The 26,080-nt window shown below is 41.7% G+C and overlaps 1 protein-coding gene across 1 annotated transcript in view; it reads left to right on the plus strand.

Annotated features, from left to right (window-relative positions):
* Positions 1-604: 604 nt before the first annotated feature.
* The window catches only part of THEMIS (thymocyte selection associated), a 75,734-nt gene continuing 50,258 nt past the window's right edge, over positions 605-26,080 (plus strand). The window contains exons 1-3 of the mRNA XM_009704779.1: positions 605-695; positions 15,472-15,630; positions 23,468-23,926. Coding sequence (XP_009703081.1) covers positions 605-695; positions 15,472-15,630; positions 23,468-23,926 — 709 coding nt within the window. The remainder of the gene's footprint in view (positions 696-15,471; positions 15,631-23,467; positions 23,927-26,080) is intronic.

Genomic DNA, 26,080 nt, shown 5'->3' on the forward strand with positions numbered 1-26,080 from the left:
GATGAAGTAATTTGTATTCTATTTGTATGTTTTAAATCCAGATACAATATTTAAAACAGCAAAAAGCATCAGAACAAAATTATTTCATTTATTTTCTTCAAAGTCTCTTTGTGGTTTTGAAGAGAACAAACACCAAACTGTTTTGCCGTATTCCAAGAAATAAAACCCCAAACAACTAAAACCCACCCAGACATGATGTTTTATCCCCACTTTAGGCAGGGCTGATATTTAGTATCTTGTTTTCACAGGGTCAATAACCATCACCGACGAGATGGAGTTTTGTGGCAGATCCCCCTGCCCCCTCCAAAGCCCAGTACCCACAGCACCCCCTGCCCCTCTCCCAGCCTGGTACGGACCCTCGGTGGGTACAGGGGGACCACCAGCTCGGCATCCCCCTGCCTCACCCCACTCCAGCCGCAGCCGTGGGAGGAAGCGGCCATGGAGGGGAGGAAGCAGAAGTACCTCCCCGTGCCGCTCCTCCCCTCCACCGCGGAGCCCCACGGCTCTCCTGGGTGCAGCATGCACCAGGCTCCAAGCGTTGTTGCCTCGAAAGATTTTCGCTGATCTTTACGTGCCAAACCCACATGCTACCTTGCTGTGGACCATGACATCGACCCTGGAGACGTTCATTCATTCTCTGCATCCCAGAGCCCTTCCCAGAGTCCTTCAAATCCAGTCAGGCATCTATTTCCAAGGTGAGCATCAGGTGCTTTCTGGCAGGGCTTGGCAAGTCTGTCTTTTGCATTAGGTTCCCCCTTCGGAATGGGATGTGGGGGAGGCGGAGGGAGGATGCTGATAGAGTTGTCTCCCAGCGGTTTCCCACCAGCTGCAATTTCTCCTTTGAAGAACCAGCATAACGATCAGTGGTTTTGGAAATGTCTTTGGTATGGTGTGCGTCTGGTCTGCTCACAGGCAGAGAGGAAGGAGCTGTAGTAAGTCCGCATCGTATCCTGGAAAGAGTACTGGAATGAGTCATGAATTTGCTTCACACTCATACAGAGCCATCAATCCAGCAATTGCAAATCACCTCACAGAGGTTAAGTGATTAAACCTAGCTCTGCTCTTCTGGGGTTGGCATGGAGAGGTGTTCTCTGTCTCAGGAATAAAGAGCGAGGGAGTCTGAAAAGGGAGCGTGAGGGACCACAAAGTTTCCCTGAAGTTCTGCCTTGCATTTGGGGGTACTTCAGGTGGTGCAACAATACAAAGGGATGGGTATGAGCCAGACAGGAGCATCACAGGGGCAATATTTTGCTGGATTTGCCTGCTGAGGATCTTTTTACAGTGTTTTCAGTGCTGGGCTCTGGTTGTGCACAAAACACGGTAGAAGGATGGTAAAGAGGCTAGCACTGGAGGGAAAAGTTCTGCACTTGGTCAAGGCATGGACTTGGTTTAATGATAGTGAAAAATTCAAGCCCATTTATCAGCCTAGGAAAAGAAAGTTCCCTGCCACTGCAAGGGAAAACTTGGGGGTCACACTAAATAAAACAGAGAAGGCTTCATGGAATGAGCTGAAGCCTCCTTCAGCTTCAGCCAAATACCTCAGACCCACGATGTCTGTCTTTACGTTAATCTAAAAATGTACATATCTATGTATATATAAATGTGTGTGTAGGTATACAGAAAATACTGTGAGCTGTATATGTATATACAAAATACTATGATGAAGTTACAGTAGCCCAGCTGTCAGCAGGTTTCTGAGTTCCTACAGTTTGCACCCTGCCACCAGTGAATGGTAGAACTCATACCAGTACCTTTTTGGAGCCAGGGTATTTCAGCTGTTGCTTCTATTTACTGTGTAAACTCTTCCACATGAGGAATAGAAAACAGCGGAGACTTTGCCCACAGACCATTCTGCAGCAGTGTCCTCACATGTGAGAGAAAAAGGCTATCAGCTGCTGACTGTCTGCAATAAAGGAGCCGGCACAGCCTTGGGAGGGGGGTGGTACGTGCTCTAGAGAGCCGGGAACGTTTGCACTAAAAGTGAGAACCCTTGTGCTGCTCTGATGCTTCCTCAGTCTTCAGCAGCACCACCTCTTCCTCTCCTCTGCTCCCGGTGGCTTCCTCTCAGCTGTACTCCTACGTGTTTCCACAGCAGGCTAGATGCAGCATTAACCTACACGCAGGTGTTTCTTGCTTGTACAACAAGCAAGGCTGATACAGATCTGCTACTTGGCTCCTTCCCCTCCCAGGTGGCACATCCCCAGAGTACTTGCAAGTACCTAGGAGCACTGACATCCCTAGCAGGCTTGTGTTGGTTCCTCTCTCTTCTTCTTCCTTGCTTCTGAGGAAGCCTGAGATGCTAAAGACAATCTGTGCCTGATAGCTTTGCAGGGTCTAGGGCTGCAAAAGATCTTCTCAGGCCAAACTCTCCCTCCCTCTCCCTCCCTCCCTCCCTCCCTGAGCTCTCTGTCCGTGTCAGATCTCTGCAGAACATTTTGCTCCCCTCTGTATCTGGCAGCAGGGGTGAACACACTGTGCTGTGATTGATTACATTATGATTTAGGTTGCATTTTTCTGAAGCGAGAGTAGTGCTTCAGAGAGAGTCTGAAGTAACTCCTGTTAGATTGCTAAACAGGAGAGTGGACCACTTTGTGCACTTTGAATTTCCATTAGGAGAGCCATTCTTTAGTCCTTTCTCAGGGAGATCCCCCCCCCACCTCCCCAACAACCCTTTTGCTTTCTCTCACCCCATGCAGAACACCAGCAATCACCTTGTGGGTAACGGCAGGGCTATTGACAGGGAACGTGGGTTTTACAGGGACCAAACCAGAGCGTTCGTGCACTGACTGTAGTAGCTTCCAACCAGCTACAAAGGCAGCCTGGTCAGCTGAGTCCTACTTGGATCAGTGGTTTTATGGGGTTGGATTTCATAGGAATCTTTAACCATTCTCAGCATAACATGCAAATAGTAAGGGAGAAGGTTTATTTTTAAACCATTACATGGAATTTTCTGGTGTAAGAATTTAAAACAGCAAGAAATTGTACATAGGTACATGCTATTTATATTCCCCTCTCCACAACCCCAGAAAAAAGTGCATAGAATAGCTAATGGAGTAAATAATAGTCTGCTAAATCCATTAGAGCGGTCACATCAAAGTTGCAGCAGCCAAACATAGAAGGCTATAGCAATCTATGTGGTAAGAAGGCAACAGAGTGTAATTAATTTGCTGGTCTTCTGTGGTGGACTGTGTGCTGTAAATGAAACTCTTCATTTACTCTATCACCATTTTGCACACACTGCACTTAGGTCTAAACGATTTTACAAATATAGGACTTGCAAATTAGCCTTACTGATCTTGACAGGTTTTCAGTACCTCTGGAAGCATAAGGAAAGTATAATGCTGTAAGTCTTTGTAAGGATGGATGTATCTTTTTCCATGTGGTGAAGTATTTTCATTAGAAGCTACAAAGTCAAACTCCAGGGAAAGATTGAGAATTTGCTTGCCTTGGGCAAGGTAAAAGCTCTAAAGGAGCCTATTCTGCCTTCATACGCGGGTTACACCAAATGCAATCTAGGTCTCTGTCTTCAGACTCAAGCCTGCCTGCTGCAGTTCCTGGTGGGGAGTAAGTTGAAAACATGCTGTGTGTGCCCGTTCCACCATCAGTCTCTCTACTGGCCTACAAAATTTGTGTTCCTGCTGCTATTAATGGAATTGTGATGTATTTAACTGTAGCTCTCCAAACTGCAAATGGACAGGACTTTATAGACCCTGTTTCCATTCAGAATACTTTCAGCTAGAGAAGCTATGTTGAACTTTTGCTGTTGGTAGTGACTGCTACACCCTAGACACCTTTCTGAAGAAGCTCTGCTCCTGTTCACCTCTCTGTTCCTGGCTTGAAGCAGAGAGAAGGGTTTCCCTGGGATGATATCAGTGTTTTTGATGCTACACTTGGACTTTGGGTTTGGTTGAAGCCTTACCCAGTTTCTCTCAGGCAAGATAGCCAAGGTGTGAGGACCTTGTTCATATTCCCATCTTCCTGCCCCCATTCTCTCCTGTGTATGTGGCTGCACAGCTGGAGCCCCAACCCGCAGTCACTGCCTACGGCTGCCCGACCTTGTGCAGAGTCAGGAATGTGGGGTTTTAGTAACAGCCCCGAGTTCTTCTAAAGTGCTTTTCATTCATCACACTCAAACGACTATACAGAAGTAAAGAAACTATTGTCATCCCTGGTTTGCAAACAGAAGCACAGGTGAAAGGAGAGGGTGGTTCTGCAAACCCAGGGATGCCTCTCGGGGCAGTTGTTTTGTGCTCTGCAGTCATGGTGTCATTGCGACACAAACGGGACTGCTGAGTTTGTGAAGGGAATAGGAAGGCTAGTTGCAAAATGAGAGCAAGCTTGCCAGATACAAATATCTTGGTAATCAGCACTGATTAGAAAGGAACTACAGTGCAGACCGAAGTACATGACAATTTAATAGCTCATTAAAATATGTTAGTAAAAAATTAAACTACTGAAACTCCATTGGAAACTGATTTGATTGATTGAATGTATTTCTTTGAACATTTTAGTAAATATCGATGTTTAGTGAGCTAAGTACTATATGACCGCTGATTTTTACAGATAACATGCAAGTACATCTTTATGTTGCAAAAATTATGTCTGTTTTAATACCGATATAATTATTTTATGGGTAATTGAACTTAATATTCTGCAGGCTTAATTTAACCAGTGGCAGGACAGTAAAAAGTGTCAAACTTTAATTGTGAAAAATGTGGAACTGCTCAAGGCACCTATTCTGGTGGTGTTTCTTGCCACTAGCCATGTTCTCTACCCACAGCCTTCCCATTTTAGCTCCACCTAAACAGAAATCCCACATTGCCTTTTTTTTTTTATTCCCCCAAATCTAAATGCACCCATCAGCGATGGGATTAGGACCCTAAGGATTGGGACTTCCCAGGATGCAGGGAGTGTTGGTAGCTCCTCTTTGCAGTTCAGCTGCTCAAGAACAGCAGGTGTGTTGTGTAAATCTCAGTGCTAGGACATCTCTTTACAACAGACCCGTGACGCACATCGGTAAGGTTTATGCTCTGTGCTCTTTCTCTGAGGAGAAGGGAAGGTAAGCCAGCAGCCCCCACCTCTGCAGGCTGGGAGTGCAGGGCAGCAGCACGCTCTAAATGCCGTGCTCCACGCTCTGCTCCCTCTCCCGGGGCTCTGCAAAGTGCCAGGTCTCTTCACAGAGGGAGAAAATGGTGAGAAGAGACAACATTGAGGTCACATATACATCCAGTGAGGTCACATATACATCCCTCGTTAATGCCCTTCCAGACCTAAGGGAGTTAAAGATTATTGCCAGGTGAGGATCCTGGCTCTGGGCGGCTGCTTGGTGCTCTCTGACAGCTGGGTGAGGGGCGATGCCAAACAAAACCCTTTGGGATTTGCTCCTTCTTTGGTGCACATTAATAGTTCCATTTCAAAACTCTCTTTGGTGAGCCGTGAAGAACATGGATATGCTCAGGCTCACAGTTCCTCTTGGCTCTCCTTTGCTGGCTGCGTCTCCACACCTGCTGCAGTTTCAATTTCACCCTTTTCTGCTTCGGTTACTGGGAAACAGCATCTTTCCAGTGTGGGTTTCTGTGAGCTTTTCAGGGAGCGATGGGTTCTGCTGGCCATCACCAGAGCACTGGAACCACTTACAAAAGTCCTGTCAACCCCGTAGCCTCAGCTAGGCAAACTGAATAGAAGAGGAATCCTTGTATATGAAATCTCAGCTGCCCCAAGTCCTAATTTAGAAAAGAAAACACTCTCAACACTAACAGCTAGAAAATGATCATGTAGGATGGAATGATTTTTTACTGTTTTTAAGCCAACCTAGAGGGAACAAATCCTGCTCCCTTATCAGTGTGAAAAGGCAGTGAGTCGATGACAGCTAGGATATGTGGTCTGTAATACGTATGAAGGAAGCAAGCGAGCTGCCTCTTCAGGATTAATAAAGGCACTTTTTCTTATAAAAAGCAACAACGCAGTTTAAACAGAGGCTAAAGCATGGACAGCTTTGAACAGCTTTGATGAAGATAATTAGGGTTGTATTTCTCAGAGGTGGAAGATCAATAAAAATGACCTGTGCATTTACTGGGTGGACTCTCAGTTGAGTGCATGCCAAATGGAGAATTGCACAAGAAATTGGTGAGATTTGTGGTACGGTGTTTGCACTTGCTAATTTGTCTCGTTATCAAGAAACAGAAGTCAAACCTGTCTGTATAAATGGAAGGGTTTTTTTCCCCAAACATAGTTGTTTCCCTTCCTCTTGACTGAGCAGTTAGGAGCAAGAGCCCTGGGCACGGCTGGAGTAACAGGCAGTTTGGATTCTCTGTGGTCAGTAGTCGGAGCAGGTTGGTAAATTTTCTCTATTAATATGTACCACTGAAACTCTCCTGCACTTGTTCAGGCTGCTTCAAAAGGATGTTTTATTCTGAACAAGAAGGAAAGTGCCCTTCAGTGAATGCGATATGAGAACAAAACCTGACTTTTATGGGTCAAATATTGCTCATTTTATTCATGCCGCTGCCCTCAATGGGATGACTCATCCAGACGCAGTGAGAGAAATCTGACCCTGGGTAGCTGGTGCTGAGGGCGAAGCTGTTTCGAGGATCTTCTTGTGGGGATTTTCTTTTCGTGACATGCAGCTTCAGGCCTCGCTGTGGATGACACAGGAGGTGGGCAGAATACCCCAACTGCCTGGCTTGTCTCGATACAGGGGTCACCCCCCTACCTTGGCTTGCTGAAGCTGCCCTCGACGTGCTCGTTTCCCGCAGCTGAGAGGGCTCCCCGGCTGCTGTTGTACTTGGGCCTCCTGGGATGCGAGGAGGAGGTCCGCGGCAGGAGGAGTTGCATTTCCATACACATGAACTTGCCATCCTATAAAAATACCAAGGCAATTTTCATAAACTCAGGCTCTGGGAAGATAAGGTGACAACTATGGCAAATGACAGAGGAGGGAAGATCCTGAGATAAACATCTCACGATACACAAACCCACGACTGTGCACTTTTTCTGAGCTACAGGGCTTTTGTGGGGTATTTTTTTCTTCCATTATGCATAAAGGAAGATGGTATTAGCCCAGGGTCACTGTTTCTGGTTAGCTTCATTGGACACACAGTAATGGCCCAAGGGGCAACATGCTGTGGTCTCAGTAGGGGAAGATGCTTAAACGTGTTTCCAGGTCTGGGCTTTCCCTGTGAAGTACTCGACACTCTGGCCTGATCCTGCAACTTAATTTAAGCAGCCTTCTTAAACCCAGTCCAACAAAGCACAGATTTTCTGTTAAACATACACTTCAATAAACATACCTTAAGTCAAAGTAATTAACGTTGCAAAGAAAATGACTAAAACTAAATAAATCACGAACAGCTAAAACAGTGACTAACGCTGTTCAAAAGCAGCTCCTTGGCATTCTTTTCACTGCTGCAGTAATTCTGACTGGTGTGGGTAAACCCAAACAAAAGGTCAAAGATGTTGCATTTGGAGCTGTGGTTCCACTTGCTCTTTTCATTACAGTGGGTGCTGCACGCACAAAGCTGTGCTGCCACATGCAGAGTGCGAGCCCTTTGGATAGATGAGAATCAGAAGAAAGTATTAAAAAAAAAAAAAAAAGGCCATAAACCTATCAGGAAAGGAATAAATCAGAAACTACAGAAGTAATTTTTTAAAAAATTCCATTATGATTGAAATGGCTTAAAGCACTTGACATTTAAAGTTTGACTTTATATGGCAAAAGATAAATCTTACAGCTTTTGGTTTTTGATAGTTTTGTGCTGGCAAAAATCAGACCCTCTGCAGCCTAATTAGGTAGGATCAAGATAAGATGCCTTCTTTGCACAGAGCCTTTTGAAGGCAGTTTACCTCTATGGCAACTCAGCAGCTGAACTCCTTGGAGGATTTGTGTCCCAAACTGACCAAACCTGCAGATTTTTGTTGCTTAGGACATGTTAAAGAGAGAGGAGGTATTACAAAGCCCAGTAAGTTGCTCTGTCACTTGACAGAGGATCTTCTACACAAATTCAAGCTGCCTTCGTGACCACTGCTAGCCCTGGGCCTCTGGAGCACAGCGTGGGCACAGAGGAGGTGGGCTCAAGCACTCTCGGTGGGTGCACATTCTGGGGGTAGGAAGAAAGGGGTGGATAAAAGCCATGCGGGTGCTTTATACTATTTGCAGCCACTCTCACAGCCTGGGGTTGGAGAGAAAAGCTGGGGCATGTTTTCTTCTTTGCCTGGCATTGTGCATATGATTTTCAGCCTCTTTGTATCTTCCCCGCAAGATGTTAGTTTATTTGAGTTTAGTGGGGACAATTCAGCTTGCTGATTAGCATCTTTGGTGCTCTGGAGGTATTTGAGTGAAAAAAAAAAAAAAGACACCTAGCTTCTTACCATCAGAAATTGGTTGCTTTTCCCTGCTGCTTAATCAAAGTATAATATGGTTAAAGTTATTAAGCAAAAATCTCCTCCCCACAACTTTAAAACAGATCTCTCTTCTTGCCAAAGAGCATAAACTCTGAACAATTGGCTAACCCCCAAATAACACCCATAAAGAATGATATCTTTTTCATTGACACTAATTATAGATACATTACACCCTTCATATTACTTCAGGAGCCTGCAGCAGCCTTAATAAAACTATGATTTCAGCTGAGCTATGTCGTAGGGGAAAGCAGGCTGTTGTAATCCTGGCTGAATGGCTGCACCAGAGGATCATGCCTTTATGAGAGAGCAGAACCATTTCACCAGCCCCTGGAACAGAGTCACCTCTGATCCGGGAAGACAGCACCCATATGGGCAACCGATGACAACATAATAGTGGAGAAAGGAGCACTGGGAAAAGGACATTGGGACAAAGTTCTACTCTTTCAGGACAAGTAGGGAGATCTTTCATCTCCCTGCAAAGCAGCCAGGTTCCCGGTTCTTTGGATCTTCTTTCAAAGACTGCTCAGCTCGCCAACTGCAATGAATTCGGTGGGTGCTACCGAGAGATGAAAGGGAGAATTTTTTCCTTCAAGGTTTCAGTCTCATGGGGCTAGGGAGTCAATGCCTAGTGTTTGGCCTGCAAAGTAATTTGGTTTTGTTAGGAGAAAAGCTTGGTTCTTATGGGAAAAAAAAAAAAAAAAAGAATGGGGGGTATTTGGAAGTGCCTGGTAGAGGACAGACGGTTAGACTGGGAGTCAGCCAGGCTAGGCTTGAGCTCCAGCCCTGCTGAATGATGCTTTGTGTCACCTTAGTCGAGCCTTTTGTCTTGTTTGCATTGCTCTACCCAGCCCTCCGTGCTAAAGTGCCTAGAGGCGTGCAGCACAAGGGAGTTACATGCGAGCGATGTATTATTGCTGTTTAGTCATGGGCCTGATTTTGATCCATACTTCTTATCAGCATCAGTGAAGCAATCACTCCGAGAGCAGTCACTGAATGGGGCTCTAAGCTGCTGGGAAGAAAAAGGGACGTATTACTGAGATATTTGCTGTTCTACCTTGCGTTATAAAATATTTCTCTTGCTGTTCTACCTTGTATTATGAAATATTTCTCTCAGTGGTACTGCCATATGCCCTAATGTGAAGAATAACATCCTCCATCTCAGGCATTCAGTGTATTTGTATTTTATATTGTTGCTTTTAATACAAAAACACTCTTCTTATACCTATAATGAGAAGTAAATCAAATAAAAGGTTCATGTTAGGGGGGATGGTGGTGTGGCTGCTTAGCATTTTAGGAAAGATGGAGGAAAAAGATATTGAACCAAATGTTGGTTGCTTTGATGTGATCACAGCAGTTGCTAATATGGATTGTCAAACTAAAGATGAGCTTATGAAAAGGTATAAACGTGTTTTTTTATTAAACAAAGTAACAACCCAGAAAAGGTGGTTTCAAAGGCAACAAGCTGTTTAATTACAGCCTTCAGGGGCATTGTTTGATCCCTGTAAATGAGCTGCTTTATTCTGGGTTCTGCTAAAATGTTTTTGGCATTATATTGCGTACAGGTTTCTCAAATCAAAAAGGTTCAGACCTTAAGGTTACTTGATTTACATTTTCAACGTCTTACACTTTCTCTGTGGCTTGAGCGGGAAAAACACAGTTGCTGTTGTCCAACAACAAATAAATTTACTAAAAGGTCCATTTTAATTTTAATTTTATTTTTCAATATATTGTCTGGGGGGGGGGGGGAGTATGTGTCACACAGCTGAAGCAAAATCTTCCAGGGTCACATTGTCACGCAGCACGTATTTTCATAATGTTTTAAGACTAATTATCATGGCTTTTAAAGGAAAAATAATTTTTATTGTCCCTTTTGAAAACCATGCAGTTTCCCTCCCTCTCTTTTATCAGCACAAATATTTGCTGCAAATGCCTAGGTGACAAATCACACAGGTAACATTTTTCTTGTCTGAATGTAATCTTCATTGTACTATTCCAGGCAAACCGCCAAGCAAGAGCTAAAATCAGGGCTAAGGCAATCTAGTTGCAGACAAATACGTAATTACAATCAATACTGTATGTGCAATTGCACCCCAAAAATTAATCTGTCCTTGTATGCCTGGCAGAGTTTCATTTCTTAATGATTTTTTTTTTTTAATCCTGGTATCATTAAAAATGAGGCTTCTGCAATCATGGTTTCGGTCTGTTAGCCATCCTCCTCCCCACCTCTCACCCTCATAATCTTTCAACCTGTTGGTCTATTTCAAATGAATCTGATAAAGGAGGAGGTAATTAAAGTCCTACAAGTTGCCCATGAAAATGGTCATCTAGGTAGGTAGATATCTGTGTACATATATACACTTCCATCTATCTGTCTATCCACTCATATATGTAGGTTTTACTACTGATGAGCCGTTTCAAGCTGGTCTCTGACTTTCTTAATTGGATGGAAAATGTGGTGGCATACCTCCGTTACTCAGTGGTTATACAAGTAATTTATTCAACTTCTCATCTGGGATGAAAGGTACCATCCTATTGCCATGAGTCCTAGGATTCTTGGGCACTCTCTGCTTCTACGCCGCTAAAAGCTTTCCTCTCTTCAGGAAGACTTAAAGCATCCTTCCTAGCTGCTTAATATTCTTTCTCTTCTTGATGATGCCAAAAATTACTGCTTTTCTTTCTTTCTGTTTTTTTAATTTGAGAAGGGATTGACTTTCCTCAGTATTATTACAAAGCATAGTCTTTGTCCGTGGATTATGTACCCACGTAATAGTTTATTTCTTTGATGCTAAGAAGACAACCAGACCCCTTGATTTTCTTTTTTTTAATTAAAACTATGACCTTTTTTTAAAATTTTAAATTACATCTCACTTTTTCCTAGAACTGATGCTTTTAGATGAATGATCCAGTTGTTTTCCACAACAATGTTACACTTTGTTCTGATGAAAGACCCTGAGAATTGAGGTGCTGTGACAACCCTATGTGTCTCTTCTGTGCTTGTAGTCTGGTATTTATAATCCTTTTTTTTTTTTGGAATGCATTATCTTGGCCCTTGATGTTTGAAACAGAGCCTGCAGGTCCATGTAATGCTTTCTGTAGACTCCAGCTTGCACTCCATATGCTTGTCTGCCTCAGGTAGTTTCTCTCTTTTATGAGTGCAGATTTTTTCTTCTTGTGTATTTTACCCTTTTCTTGTAGTGTTTTAGATTCTCTGCCATCTCTGCAGTGCTAGGCCACTGTTTACCTTGCGTAGGTTGTTATCTGCATTTATCATGGTTTGCAAATTTTGATTGCTTTGTCGAAGGCTAATTTTTGTGTCATCCAAACATCTGAGTGTTTGGCAGAGCTAGTCTCTTCTCATGGATATTGCCAGATTGGATCTTCAGCCTTGGACCTGCCACCAACTGATCAGTTTTTTCACTTTTTTGCAAGCTCCATTTGTATTTTGCGATGGAGGGCAGGACTTCTCAAACTCTCCTCCATACTATATGTAGTTAAGCTATTGTGCCTGAGGAAAAATAAACCCGATAAAAGTAGTAAGTGCTTCAGAACCAGCTGTGGTTTGAAACATGGCCCTCCTCTCACTCCCCTCTTCATTTCTTGGTGGCACCACTCTGCTGCAGACATACTGAAGTAGTGATTTAACATTCTTCACACCATTTTTTGAGAGGTTCAGCCTCTTAACTGCTCCGTTCTTCCTCTCAGGACATTGCGTGGGTTACTCTACTCTGGCTACCATGTTATTTGGAAATCAGGCGGAGCCAGCGAGGCCACCGAACCTGACCTGGGTGGCTCAGGGCCTGTGCTCGTACAGAGGCCGCGCTGCCTGCCTGTGGGTGCGCTGAGGGGAAGGCTTGCAGAGGCTCTCTACCAGAGATGAAAGCAAATGTGCCCAAAGCCTATAATTAGTCAGTGTGGTTACTTTCATCTGTTAAACAGTTTCTAGGGGTCTGTTTTCAAGTGAGGTAGTCTGGAGAAGCTGGATCTAACTCTGCACTGACAAAAAAAAAGCCTCTAGAAACCATGAGCATTTTGAGTAGGTTTTCACAAATATTTGTTCAGAGGTGAGAATATTAGAATTCTTTGCTCAGCTTTCCATGTTTCTATAATGCAGAGCTCATCACGCAGGGTCCTCTGGGATTCCCTGTATCTAATAATATCATGGTTGCTTGTGATCTCTGCTGTGTCTGATGTGAGGAGTGAGGTGGTTCAGCACAAAAGGAATATTACCCTCTCACGGCTGCTCAATCTTTCTCTCCCTCTCCCTCTAATATGGAATAACTATTGCACATACACTTTTCTGGCTGTCATAAGACATCCTATGGAGCTCAGCTAAAGCAATGAAAGCTATGATAATTCCTCATGTGTCTATTAGAGCAGCAGCCAGCCTACTGATGGGAGCTGCAGCAATATCCAGTGGAGCCATCTGAGTTAGTCAACGTTGAATTGCTCAGAGACTGAAGGGAGAGCAAACAACTATGCACTGCCTTTACAATAAGAAAACCAGATTGTCCTTTTTTGGTTAAAGGGCAGCAGCTCTCTTGGTCTTCTGCTTAGTACCAGATTGGTTGAAAACTTGCATAAACAGTATGTTTCTTCACCTGGCTGTGGTTGAGATTTCTGTGGGACTATAACCCAGAGTCTCTCTGTGCTAATCATCATCCTGGTGTGCAACAGAAAGTCAGTAACCTGCTGGGGAGTTTAGAGCCTAAGAACAGCAGCACCTTCATGCTATGTGGGATTGTCAGCAAGGGAAACCAGGCAATGTTGTCGCATCCAACCTGCCGAAAGCATCTGCCACATGATTTTTTTAGTTTGTTCTTTTTTTTTTAATTGAGATTCCAGGGTTAAAAACCTACGTCAGTGCCAGTTTTCTTCAGGGGAGCGGCTGGGGAATTCCTGGTGTCCATCTCCATTGTGAGAGCATTGCACAAGCAACAGATGGGTTTGCTTGGTCATGTCTTCACAACAGAGTACACTTAACCAGTTGCTCAGTGTTACTCTTGTTCACCCTCCTGTCCTGACACAAACCTGTTGTTCTGTTGTTCTGTTGTTCTGTGGTGCTCTACTGAGGCTTTGGGTTTATGCTAAAACCAGAGCAGCTTATGCGCAGGTTGGGCTCCCAGTGACTTCCAGTGAGGTCAAGGTGGTAACCAAGTGCTTGTCATCTGCAAGTGCTGCAGCAGCGTTGATAAATATATCCCAGACTCAGTAAGACATGCTTATTAGCCCAGGCTATGGTTGTGACTGGAACTGATCTTGAGTGAGCATTAGGAAAATGACTCAGCTAATATTTGCATTTCTGATGTGATATCTGGAAAAAAAAAATTAAAAAAAAATATTTCCCTCCCTCTCAACTGCAAGAAGAGCTGTGGAGTAGAGAATGTTAGTTTTCGTGGGAAGTGAGTTCTGCAGGCAATGACAATATTTCAGTACAGGCCATCTCAATTATTGATTGCTACTATATAGCCGGAGGTCATGTTTTAAATATCTTCCATTGCCTGAGACTATTCTGATTACCTAGGCCAAAAGGAAAAAACCAACACCTAAAAGACTTTAAATTGAACAAGATGCAAGAAAGGGCTACTAGAGCGGTTGTGGGAAGAAAAAATCTGTCCTCTTAGAGGAGATAAAAAGAATTTGTTTCTTCTACTTTTTTGTCAAAAATGTGACCAGAGAAGGGCAAAATTAACCTTGCAAAGCGTTTGGGGAAGGGAGAAATGAAGAAAAATCTGTCCTCTTAGAGGAGCTAAAAAGAATTTGTTTCTTCTACATTTTTGTCAAAAATGTGACCAGAGAAGGGCAAAATTAACCTTGCAAAGCGTTTGGGGAAGGGAGAAATGGAAATGAGAAAAAAAAAAAATCAAGTAGCAGAGCAATGTTAGCAGCAGAGCAAATGAATACACTCACCAATGCATTGGGAGTGGAAATGAGAATAAGGTTTCTCACCACAAAGGAAATGAAATTCTGAAATGGGATTCCAGAAAGGGTACTTCCACATCACTTCAGGACAGAGCTTGGTAAGTTCTTGGGAGGAACTGCATAGCATCAGAAGAACAGAAGCTGGCATTAAAGTCAACATTTCTGATGGTCTGTGCTCAATGTAATTCTGTCTACAAATGGAACCAAAAGAAGATTTAATCAGCGTGTGTTTGCTGCATTGCCTTTATATATAATTAATTAATCCCATGCCTCAAAGCTTCTACTAATCTCCTGCAGGAAGAATTTTCTTCCTTCTGTGTAACTTGGCTTTTGTTTTGGCTTTGCTTTATTCTTCCCCACTGCTCCCACTTCTGAAACAGCAGAGATTGACCACAGCAAGAATGGAGAAGGGAGGGTGTTTTTGGCAGGGCAAGCTGCAGTTCCAGGTTTTGCTGAGGAAACTGTGAAATGCTTGGTTGGATTGCCTTGTTCCTGCACTCAAACTTCTGAACATCACAGACAAAAAGGGAATTATTTCCTGCCAGGTCAGAATCAGTAGGTTCATTTCAGCATGGGGCAGGGATTACTACTGTTAATTTGTCAGTTTTCCAATCTCTTGTACTTTCTTCAGGTTTTCTGTTACTACAGAAAGCTCAAATGCCGGTTGCACTTTGATGACTGCTGGGCTCTCCCTGAGTACCTTCTAGGGTTTATGTTTTTTCGCTTTTTGCTGCAGTCTGTTGTTTCCCATGGGACATGCTATGCCCTGTGCCGTGCAGAGGCATCTTTCCTGCCCGAGCTCCACTGCCTGCTGGCTTCAGGAGGCAGCTCCTGGTGACCCGGGTAATCCTATGCTCTGCCTCCTTCCCTTTTGGTCTAATAACTTGGAAATGCAGGTTCTTCAGACCTTGTTCTTACACGCACCTAAGAACAGTGTACACATAGAGCTGATCTAAAGATCATTGAAGTCACAAGATGGATTTTCTCATGACACTAAGGAAGAAAATGAAAATTAGTTTAGTTATCACAGGATAAGTATTATTTCATATAACTTATTTTAAGTATTTTTGCTTTCATTCAAAGAGGTAAGAGACTTGACAAAGTGAGAAAAAGCTGAATAACGCTTTTCTTTCCTTTTGTGTTTCTTTTCAGGATCCATCTATGAAATGTTTGGAAATGAATGCTGCCTGTCAACAGGAGAAGTCATTAAAGTTATTGGCTTCAAAATTAACAAGCTTATAGCAAGTATCTGTGAGAATAATGAAGTCAGCCAGTTTTCAGCCAAAGTGGAACTACCACTAAATTTTCCTGGTACAGTATTTCATGAATACATATTTTTTAGGAATTATAACTCTGACTAATCACCTTTGTTCATTTTATAGATTTGCTGTCTCAAATGATATTTATTTGAGGTTTAAATTCAGCTGTCAAGGGTACAGTGTTATCAGATGGCACAAGATACAATCGATTCATTTTTAAATTTCAACTCCTACAGTCCTTTTTCAAGCCTGGATAGAAATTATTAATGCTATAATGTTTGGTAGTAATGCTTTCTATACTTGAGGTCACTCAGTGTAAGAATTATTACAAAAATCTCCTTTTCAGTTACTTATGACTTTGCCATATCTTCCTTCCTGTGTGCTCAGACTATAATTTATATACTTTAATTCCAGTGGCCAAAGTGGCTGCTCTATGCCTGGAAACAGGATTAGAGGAAAATGGATGTGTTCTTCTGCTTAAAAAACACTTCAACTCTTCTATAGAGAAGTCCCAAAATATCCATATTTTGAAGGATGGACTTGAAATTTGGCATGTGGTACTGACTTATTATTTGAAACATATCTTCCTCTGTTCACGTGGCCTTGTTAGGGAGAGCTGACCAAGCACTGTACCCAGAAAACCTAGTTCATCATCATATGTCATATTTATTCATTTTTCAATTCCACCGTCATCTCAATTCCTCTACTGTTAGCGCCCGGCTATGTTAAACAGGGAAGTGATTGGAGTGCAGAGGAACAAGTGCTGGACTATGAGTATCCATGTGTGAGAAGTGGAGAAGGCAAACTAGGTTGGGAAACTGATAGAAAAAGATCGGACTTTGGAGCAGGGCAGAAGGATGAAGACTTGATGTGCAGAGATCAGGGACTGGAGACGGCGATGGAGATGGCCACCAGCATCAGGGGAGGATTGCACCCACACAGACATATGTATGTAGGGTATTTCCTATGCTGGATGTCTTGCAGGCAGCAGAGGTAATGGGAGCCCCTCAGGGAGAGGAGATGAGTGGGCTGGAGAACAGCAGCAGGAGTCCAGTGGGATGTAGGAGGGAGCCAATGCAGGTTGGGGAGGAAACACTGGGACAGAGCACACATGGGACACAGCAACCCTCGAGAGCCTGAGATCACGTCCAGGACTTACTTTGGCCAGCAGTCTAGCTAATTCACTGAATGAAACTACAGTTTTGTAGAAAAAAATAGAACATAAGTATTTAATTAACACTGTACTGTGCTGCAAGAACACGAGAGGTTAAATTGGTGCTGCACAAGGAAACATGAGTGTCTTCTAGTGTTTAAGTGTTTGACTTAGTAACATCATTGATGTTCTTCAAATGTATTGCTGAACATGAGAGAATGTGTGTATATGCATATATATGGTTTAGGTTATGGCAGTGATGAAACTGGTATGTGCTGCTTCTGCAGAGAGGGACAAGACACCCTTTTTGAAGCAAACAATGTAATAGTGCATGGGAATGCAAAGTTTCATCTGAATTCCACAGGAAAGTATCTTCTGCCATGCTTTCATTTTCCATCTCCAAAATATGGATTTCTCTCTGACATAGTCCTATATATAATTTTCTTTTCCCCAGTAGATCCTCAATTTACTTTCATGTTTTTCTTACTCAATGAATCAGATCCATTTGTATGACCATTTATTAAAAGACTTTTTTGGAATGCCATTTTCAAGCACTAGTAGGGCTCAAATGTAGTGATTAAAGACATTTTAATTATCTGTGGCTATCTAGAGATGTGGAAGTATTGCTGTACTGTGAACTCTCAAGATACTTGGTATTTTTCCTGAAATCCAAGCTTCTTTGCTATTATTAAAATTTCTTCTACCTCTAAAATATATATACATGTAGGAAGTCATATTTTAAATCTTGATTGGCTGATGCGTTTGAACATTTGAATCCTAAAATATCCAACACAACGGAGTGATAAAAGTAATCCTACATTTATTACTGTTGAATCTCCTGATTTTTAGAACAGAATGACTTGTGATTTCAAATGCTTGAACCTAGTGAATCTGGATTTGTTTGCACTCAAGTGATCAATTTTACAACTTGGCATTTGGATGTTGTTGCCCTATTGAGCACATTTTCAAATTTGGTCTAATCACTACAATTTGCATGTATATTTATGAACTCTCCCAACCAGTGTTCTAGAAAACTGGGTTATTTCACTAGAAAAATAAATTCAGAGATCATTTTTCTGAAATTTATCATTATTATCCTCCACATGATGGGTATTACTGAACAACAGCACTGAAGAGGGGCATAATGACACTTCTTATTAGCCCAACAGGGAACAATGCTCTCTTGTTTCTCGCTGTATATGTACTCTTATGCATTCAAGAGCTTTTTCGTAAGAGGTAAATTTGTCATTTCTCTGATTTAGTTGTTAGCTGAAGAATAATTCTGCTGTACAAAGTCAAGATGTCCCAGCCTCTGCTTTTTCTTGATCTTTTTCCTTTTCACTTTATTTCATACACATGCTAAGCTCTGAACAAAACATTGTATTAGAGTGTTTCTGGCTTGCCCCTGCCTCCAGAACAAAGCACAGAGTCGAATTGCAGAGGATGTTTTTCCTACTGCCATTGACTTACTTCAACAAATATATTCGCAGGTCTCTAGGAGTCTGGCACTGTATTTACATCGTACGTACAATGCTCTCTTGCCAGTGTTGATGCAAAGAAATTTTTTGCTTTGATGTTATTTTCCATTTCCTCTGTCGTGAGTTATCATTTGCATGTGACGGGTTCATGTATCCTTTCACTGTGTGCATGCTGGCATAAATACGCAACGCTTTTATTTAGGTTACTCTGGGGATAGCGTCTCTGAGTGAGGAACTGGGCTTATTGGCTTCAAACCAGCCTTACTCTTTGTCTTTCTGAATGTATTTGTAGTCTACAGAATTCCTTTTTTCTGCTCTGGCAAATCAGATCCTTGATAAAGGCCTAATCTGCTCTTTGCATTAGAGAAACTACTGCAACCGCAAGTTCACTATATCTGTGTTATTTCATTTTGTCTCCGTTGTAATTTGTTCTTTTTCATGCCTCAGAGGGCCAAGCTCTTCTTTCTATGCTCATACACTGGGTAAAAAAAGAAGTCTGCTGTTACTCTAGACACTTCAACAGCTACATCTAACAGCATTTTGAACTATAATTTTCACTACTAACGAGTTAACAGAGACAGGTAACGTGCACAACACCTGAACTGTGTGCCAGCACATAAGATTTCATTTTGTTCTGTTATATTCTCTCTTCCGCAAAAATATTGCTGGGCTGTCTCTGTTCTCAGGACGTCCCTGCAGTTGTTGCTGCTCATTCCTACTTGGCCTAAGAGACACAAATGTCCCTTTGAGCTCTCAGCCTCTGTGAGCCACAAGACAGGAGCCTTGTGTGTGGCCACGCGGTACATGCATGGAAGAGCAGGAGTTAGGCACTAGAAGGCTCATCTCGATAGGCGATGATGGAGAGATAGGAGAGATGGCCTTTGGGACAGGATGGGGAGAGGAGGATGCTGGAGCAGAGGAGGTAGCAGAGTGGGTGGTGGAGGTGAGGGAAAAGAGGAATAGCAAGTCAGCTCCAGAGAAGTTGGGAACTGAGCTCTTTCCAGTCTTCTGCATTACCTCGGGGAATAGAAACTGTTAGTCTGAGACAGAAGGTCTTTCTGCTATTTTTTTTCCTTGAAGGCTACTTGCTGCTCTACTAAGTGAGCCTAACTACCAGTTTTCTCAGTTTTCTGTGGGAAAAGAAGAAAAAGAGAGAATAAAAGGATACTCCTTTCCTTCAGCACTCTAATTAAAACTGAAAATGGGAAGTCTGTAAAGCTACAGGAAGATACACTTTATCACTCTCTAACCGGTAAAAAAGAGCTGCGTATACTGTTCTGTAAAAAGGTGTTAAAAACATCCTTCTATCAAAACATCTTTCCCATAGGACTAAATGGGTGATCCTTGTGCTATGTTTTCTCTCCCATACCAGTGAAAAGCACTTTTTCAGATTCCCAAACTCTCTCTCTCTACCAATGTGTACATCAATGCCTAAAACTTTTCTTGAAAATGATGGGCTGATCAGGTTTAGGGCTTACTAATTATCATGTCATGGCTGGGCAGGCACTTCATCGCACAGAAATGCTGCTAAGTGCAGAGGGGTCATGGAGTGTGATAACGGTTATATATTCTTGTAGTCATTATGTATGTCTAGTTATTCTTGTCTCTATCTGTAATTTTCCCCAAAACTACTGGGCACCAATGCACTTTGGTTGTGGACCAGATTACATTTAGAAAGTAGATCTGCAGGAGCGATAATGCCAGCTCTCGATAAACCAGCTGGACTTTTTTCCAGTTTTGCTATTTCCATCTGTCCTTCCCCCCAATAGTCCACTAAACTCTCTTAGGAAAGCCTGAGTGAATTTGATTCAGTCATTTTATGATTTATGAAAAAAGTACAAAAAGATTTTTTTTTGACCTCAAAATGTCCAAACTTTAGCTTCTCAAATCTACCATATGTCTTCTACTCTGGAGATTTCCTTGCTATCTTAGGTTTGGAAAACATTTGGTTTTGTAATTTGATTCATAATGATTTTAATAAGGTTCTGAATGGTTCCAGATAATGTTGTTTGGTTTTTGTGTTGTTGTTTTTTTTTAAAAAATACATGTCGTAGCAAGGAGAACATTTACGAGAAGATACCATAGCAGATTATGGCACTTAGATAGGCACTACAGTGGCTTTCACCCATCATACCAAAATAACTTTTTATATATTCACTTCTTTTCTATATAGAGAGAAACATATGGAACTTTACATACTCATAAGCATAAACAGGTGGCCATTAGGTGCCTCTACTTTACAGATCTCATCAATACAGAAGCTAAGCATGCAAGGCCACATGGCTCTTTTTAGCTGCCTATGCAAGCGTTCTGTTACTGAAATTAAGAAAACCAGCAGAACGGAAGGTGAAGATTTTTTTTCTCCCAACCCTGACGAAGTCAGTCTCTCTGGGCCTGAGGGGATAATCAGTTGTCTAGTTTTGTATGAGATTTGGTAATTATGCTTCCATATGAAACCTGCTTTCCAACCCAGGGTGCTCATCAGTTAGTTGCTGAAATAGCTGGCTTCCAAATAGCTTTGTAGTCCCACGAAAATTAGTAGAGCCTGAGTCTACTGTCAAACTCATAGAGGAGAAGAATGTTTCTCATACCTGCACATTGCCAAATATTTTCAACTGGGAATGTTTTTTTAACATGGTTTATAGAGGCTTTTAAAAGCAATTCTGGAGGTTTTCTAGGGGCAGTGCGCATGCTCCTGTATCACAGATGGGTAAACATAGTTATTGCCTTGGGATACCTCATATGTACTTTGAACACATTTTTTAATGAAGAATATTCCTATTTGCTTTCTCCTAGCACTGCCAGGAGATGATGTCCATCTTGTGCTTGCAAAGCATGACACTGGAACACTGTTTGGGGGATGCTGACTTTTCCACAATTTCGGTTTATCATTGGTGCCTTGTCACTGCAATATTTTCTAAATGCTGATGAACCAGTTTGTCTTGATCTGCACTGACAGCTCCAGTAGTGACTAGGACTGGGGTAGCTAACTTGCTTGTTAATAATTGTGTTAAAAGCGGCTGTGAGAAACATTAAAAATATCAGTGAGAAAGAAAAGTATGTTGAAGTTGTACTTTGTACTTGTGCAGTTACATTCATGGATGTGGTTTCCTTGCAGCCCGGAAAAAGACTTGAAGGCTTTCTCGTAGCGCTGCAGTGTGGACATATATGTAGAGGATGGAAAAGCTAACACAGGAGAAGCTAGCTGTCACATAGACAACTGTGAAGGCACAGAATTGCAGAAAGCAGTTACAAAAGCACAAGTAGTGACTATCTCTGCAGTAGATCAAATAGACTATTATTGTTTAGGCTGCTGGCAAGCCCTCAGAGCTGTTAGTTGCCACAGATCCTAGTAGTCTCATAGGATACCTAGAACCAAACATGCCCAATCTGGTGATAAATTCAGTTAAAAGCTACTCAACAGACAGAATCTTAATAACATCTATAACAAGAAGGATGCTAAAGCTATGAAGTGAAAGTAGTGGGTTTTGTTATATAGAAACAAGAACTACAGCAATTCTGTGGCAAAAAAAAAAAAAAAAGACTGTTGTGGTGGAGGGAATGGTTTGATATACCCTTTTTAAAGAATACAATCTTAAGAAGTCCCTGCTTCCATACAGACCCCTCAGTTATGTTGATTGTGGTCAGTGGGTGAAACTTGTTAAGGGAAAAGGTGTGGGAGAAAATAAGGAATTTGGAGTTTATTTTTAACAGAAGCAATCCCCTGATCTAATTTTTTTTTAAACAATCCCACTATCAGAGGAGGTCTAGAGAAGGGAGTGAGTGTTTTCCCAACATACAACAGGAACTTTGTTCTGGCAGCATCCCAGTCTGCTGAGACGCAGGTATCTGCTGGAGCATCCTGCCCTGTTCTCACACTCTGGTTCCCACAAGAAGGGAATCATAGCCAATGCGGACCCAGTTCCCACACTAGACAACTGGAGGCGGGTGGATGGGACACTTAAACCTTTGTAGACATGGCAGAAACCAGTCATGAGATGAGGAGCTGCCATGAAAGAGTCTCTAATGGTGCCCAGCAGCAATCCTTGAGTCCCCATCCCATGCTCCATAACTGCCAAGGTGGGAGTATTCCTTCACCACAAAGATACAGTGCCCTTTGTGCAGTTCAGAGGAGGTGTGGAGCAGTGGGGGCCACAAAGTTTCTGGTATCTGGCTTTACAGGAAGGAAGGAGAAAAGATACTGCATCTCCCAGGGAGCTTGGCTGCTTTGTCGCTGTAGCTGTAGCTACCAGTTAATTTGTGTGGGTCCCCTGGCTTGCAAACTTGGCCTAGGAATAACCTCTACGTTGATTTATATTTACTTGGAAGAGAGCCTTAGCCGATGCCTGTCCCAGGAAGCTGCAATGTAATTGCACAAGGCAGCACTCACACTGCTGTGCCTGGGGAAGAAGACAGCTGAATCACACAGTTCAGCTAAACCCTACTGTTTAGTCCTCTAAACCATCCACTTCATCTTCCTCTATAAAAACACTCACGCAAATATAGAAATGCACATATTTTTCTTGCGATGTGGACTCTTAATGAGACGGCTCCAAGGGGCATGATTAACATGAACTAATAATGTCCCTAGGGGACAGGGGAGCTCAGATGCGGCTTCTGCCTTGCAGTACTTCAGCACTTTAATTGCCTTGTGATGGCCACAGCGCTACAACAGCCAAACTTTGAATGACTCCATCTGGTGGGCTGGGCTATCAGATATGCTAAAATCAATTTCCTTTGCTCTTTCTTATCTGTAGGTGCTACTTTTTAATTTGTGATGTGTCTTTAAACACACTTGTTGAGGAATCCCCCGTCAGTGTATGGAAGAATGCATAGTACAATCTCTAGCCAGAAACTTTATCCTGCGTTTCACTGATCCCATTAGTGTTGCTCTTCCTCATACCATGTCTGTATCTTTTTCTTAAAGGTTGGATTCCTGAGAAGAAAGATAAGAATTTAAGACAATTTTTCTTTTTTTCTGTAGCAAAGAAAATAACTTTTTTCTCTTTTATCATGAATGTAAAAATATTGGATATCAGAAATCACCTGCAGAGGAGAAAGGACTAATTCCAGCTGCCTAAGATTTGTATTATGTATTTGATTTTATCTTTATAGAGTCACATTTCTAGCATCCAAACTATCAGCTATGAATTGTTTGATATGCTTTACTCCCCATTTTTATTGCATTCACAGTCTAAAATTTGGCATGGTTTCTTTTATATATTTCCCTTTTTATAATGCAAGTTTTCTGGTCTTAGGTCTTTATAAGGTTGTGGCAGATAAAACTCCATACGTCAGCATTGAAGAAATTACAAGAAAAGTCTCTATTGGGCCAACAAGATTTGGCCATCCATGTTTCTACAGCCCTGAGGATATAAAATTGGCAAACCTCACTATCAAACATGGTGAGCAGATCACCTTCAACTCAGTGGAAGAAGTCAATGGAACGATGGCTGTGAACTGTGGCGTGGTCAGAAACAACCAGTCTCATTCCTTTACTTTGCCCCTTTCACAAGAAGGAAAATTCTACGAGTGTGAAGATGACCAGATATACACCCTGAAAGAGATTGCAGAATGGAAAATCCCTAAGTGCAGAAACCGGATTGTCAAACTTTCCAATACTTTACATACGTGGGACTCCTCTAATCCACTTCCTGAGAATTTTGATGGCTGCTTGATTCTCACGCCTGTCTATGAAGTGCAGGCAGTAATGAAATGTAAGTAGGAATCACAATCAATGTTCTGTTCATCTCAGTATAGCAAATTACCCTTAAATATGCAAAGTTTGCTTAATATAGACAGGAAGGATTCAGTTTGATTAAGAATTCCTGACCCATATTTGCCACTGACGCTAGTTTCAAGATGAAGAAAGATAAAAATAACATTGTGTTTTTTATTCCTTTATCAGCTGTTAATTCAGATAGTTACCTTGCATTTCTTTCTGTTGCAATTTTATTGATCACTACAATTAAATCATCATTGCAAAGAAAACATATTGCATAGCAAAAAAAGTGGAGCTTAGGAATTCTGTTCAGTTCTCAGATTCTCTTTGTGTCTCAGACTTTGGTCATGAAGAAGTCACTTGATCATTTATGGCTATGGCTCGAAGGCAGAAAAAAAATATAGATGTGGCTGTTGTAACACACTCAACTACCATTTGTTTTTCAGAATGAGGATGTTGCAGAGAGCAAAACCATATTATTTTACTCTATTGCAGAAACAAATAGCAATAGAATATAAACAGAAAAGACTCATAGATAATTTCTGAAACCTGTAGGTTTAAAGAAAGAGGAATATATTAGAAAACCAATATCTTTAAAAGCTGTGATTTGTGTTATGAGTTTTTATTAAAAAAAAATAGTAATTATTTTGTCCATGGCACATTATCACTCTTCTATTTGTTCCACCAAAACACTGAAACTGCTAGGTTCTGTTCTTACCAATATCTATATCTATGCCTCACTTTAAACCTGTTAGTGAAATTAGTCACAGGAATAGAATCAGAAGATGTGGAAGGGCACAAGCACACAGTGAAATTCTCTGGAGTTACGGTGACTTGAACAGACGAGCTGCAGTAATGACCCATGTGTGCGTGCATAGCGTACCCTGTCTGAACTGAGATACCGACCTAAGCAAAAAAACAGCTTAAGCTAAATTGTTTGACCTTGCTTGAGGACAGCCCAGGCAGTAGATGGAAACTTGCTGCAATTCTACCTGTTGATGCACCCATCCTGTTAAAATCTGCAGGATAGGAGCTCAGCTTTTTGGAAAGTTTTGCTGCCTGTTGTATTTACTAGGAGCAAACCAATGAGCTCCATAGAAATGAAATCCTAACAGGAATACGTCATTCATGTTGATACTAAGCAGGAAATCTTTTCACAATAGAGATTTCTCTGATGAATGATGTAAGTAAATGGACAAAAGAGAAAGAAATAAAAGTGAGTGGAGACTGTTAGCACTATATACTATAGCTGTTAAATGCTTATCATGAGATACTCAACAGTTCTTGCTATGTGATTTAATGTGTGAGTTTGGAAAGCATATCTTCAAGAGATAAAATACTTCTTTTTCTACAAGTCTAGCTAGATTCGGGAATCTAGCTCATCTCCTGAAGTTGGATTCACCTAGATGTATCCTATATCCAGTTACATATTTGTGCAGAATCAATAAGAACGTAATGCTTCTAAAAAGCTTTCAGAAGACTCAGAAATATTTGGTATTCATATGTCTTCCAACCAGATATTCGAGTGAGATTTGTATTTACTGATTTTATTTCATGTCCATTTATGTTTCATAGTGTGCTCAACATTTAGGAAGCAATAAATATGTCCTAAATAAGCACTTAATACAAACTTGAAAAGTAGGCTTCACTGTGCAAGAACTACTTGTGGACGATGAAAAATGGGTTCTCACCATTTTTAGAAGAACTATAAATAAACACAAGATAAAGTATGAGAAATACGATCCACAATTCAATAAAAACAATTCCTGATAAGAGGGATAGCAGATTACATTTTCACAGACTGTGGGCAGGAATTCTCTACGCTTCTCATTCTTAATCATGAACAAATTATGTGTGTGGAACTCCCTCAAATGCTCATAGAAAACTTCCCTTTCCACTAGCCATTCCTCCTTCATTGACTTTCCCTTGTGGTGCTTAGGATGTTTGTCACCTGAAGATGTCAATGTGACAAAAGCAGAGCAGGAATAAACAGATCCTGAATCACTGTCATAAAACTCTATCATATAAAATACATCTGATACTGAGTTTTAAGTATAAACTATTGGTATGTTCTGCTACAAGGAACTGTGAATCCAGGATATACTATCCTTGTGCGCAGGTCTATGCAGAATAAGTCTTATTGAAGAGC

This window comes from Cariama cristata, unplaced genomic scaffold (assembly GCF_000690535.1).
Source record: "Cariama cristata isolate BGI_N322 unplaced genomic scaffold, ASM69053v1 scaffold4797, whole genome shotgun sequence".
Classification (NCBI taxonomy): domain Eukaryota; kingdom Metazoa; phylum Chordata; class Aves; order Cariamiformes; family Cariamidae; genus Cariama; species Cariama cristata.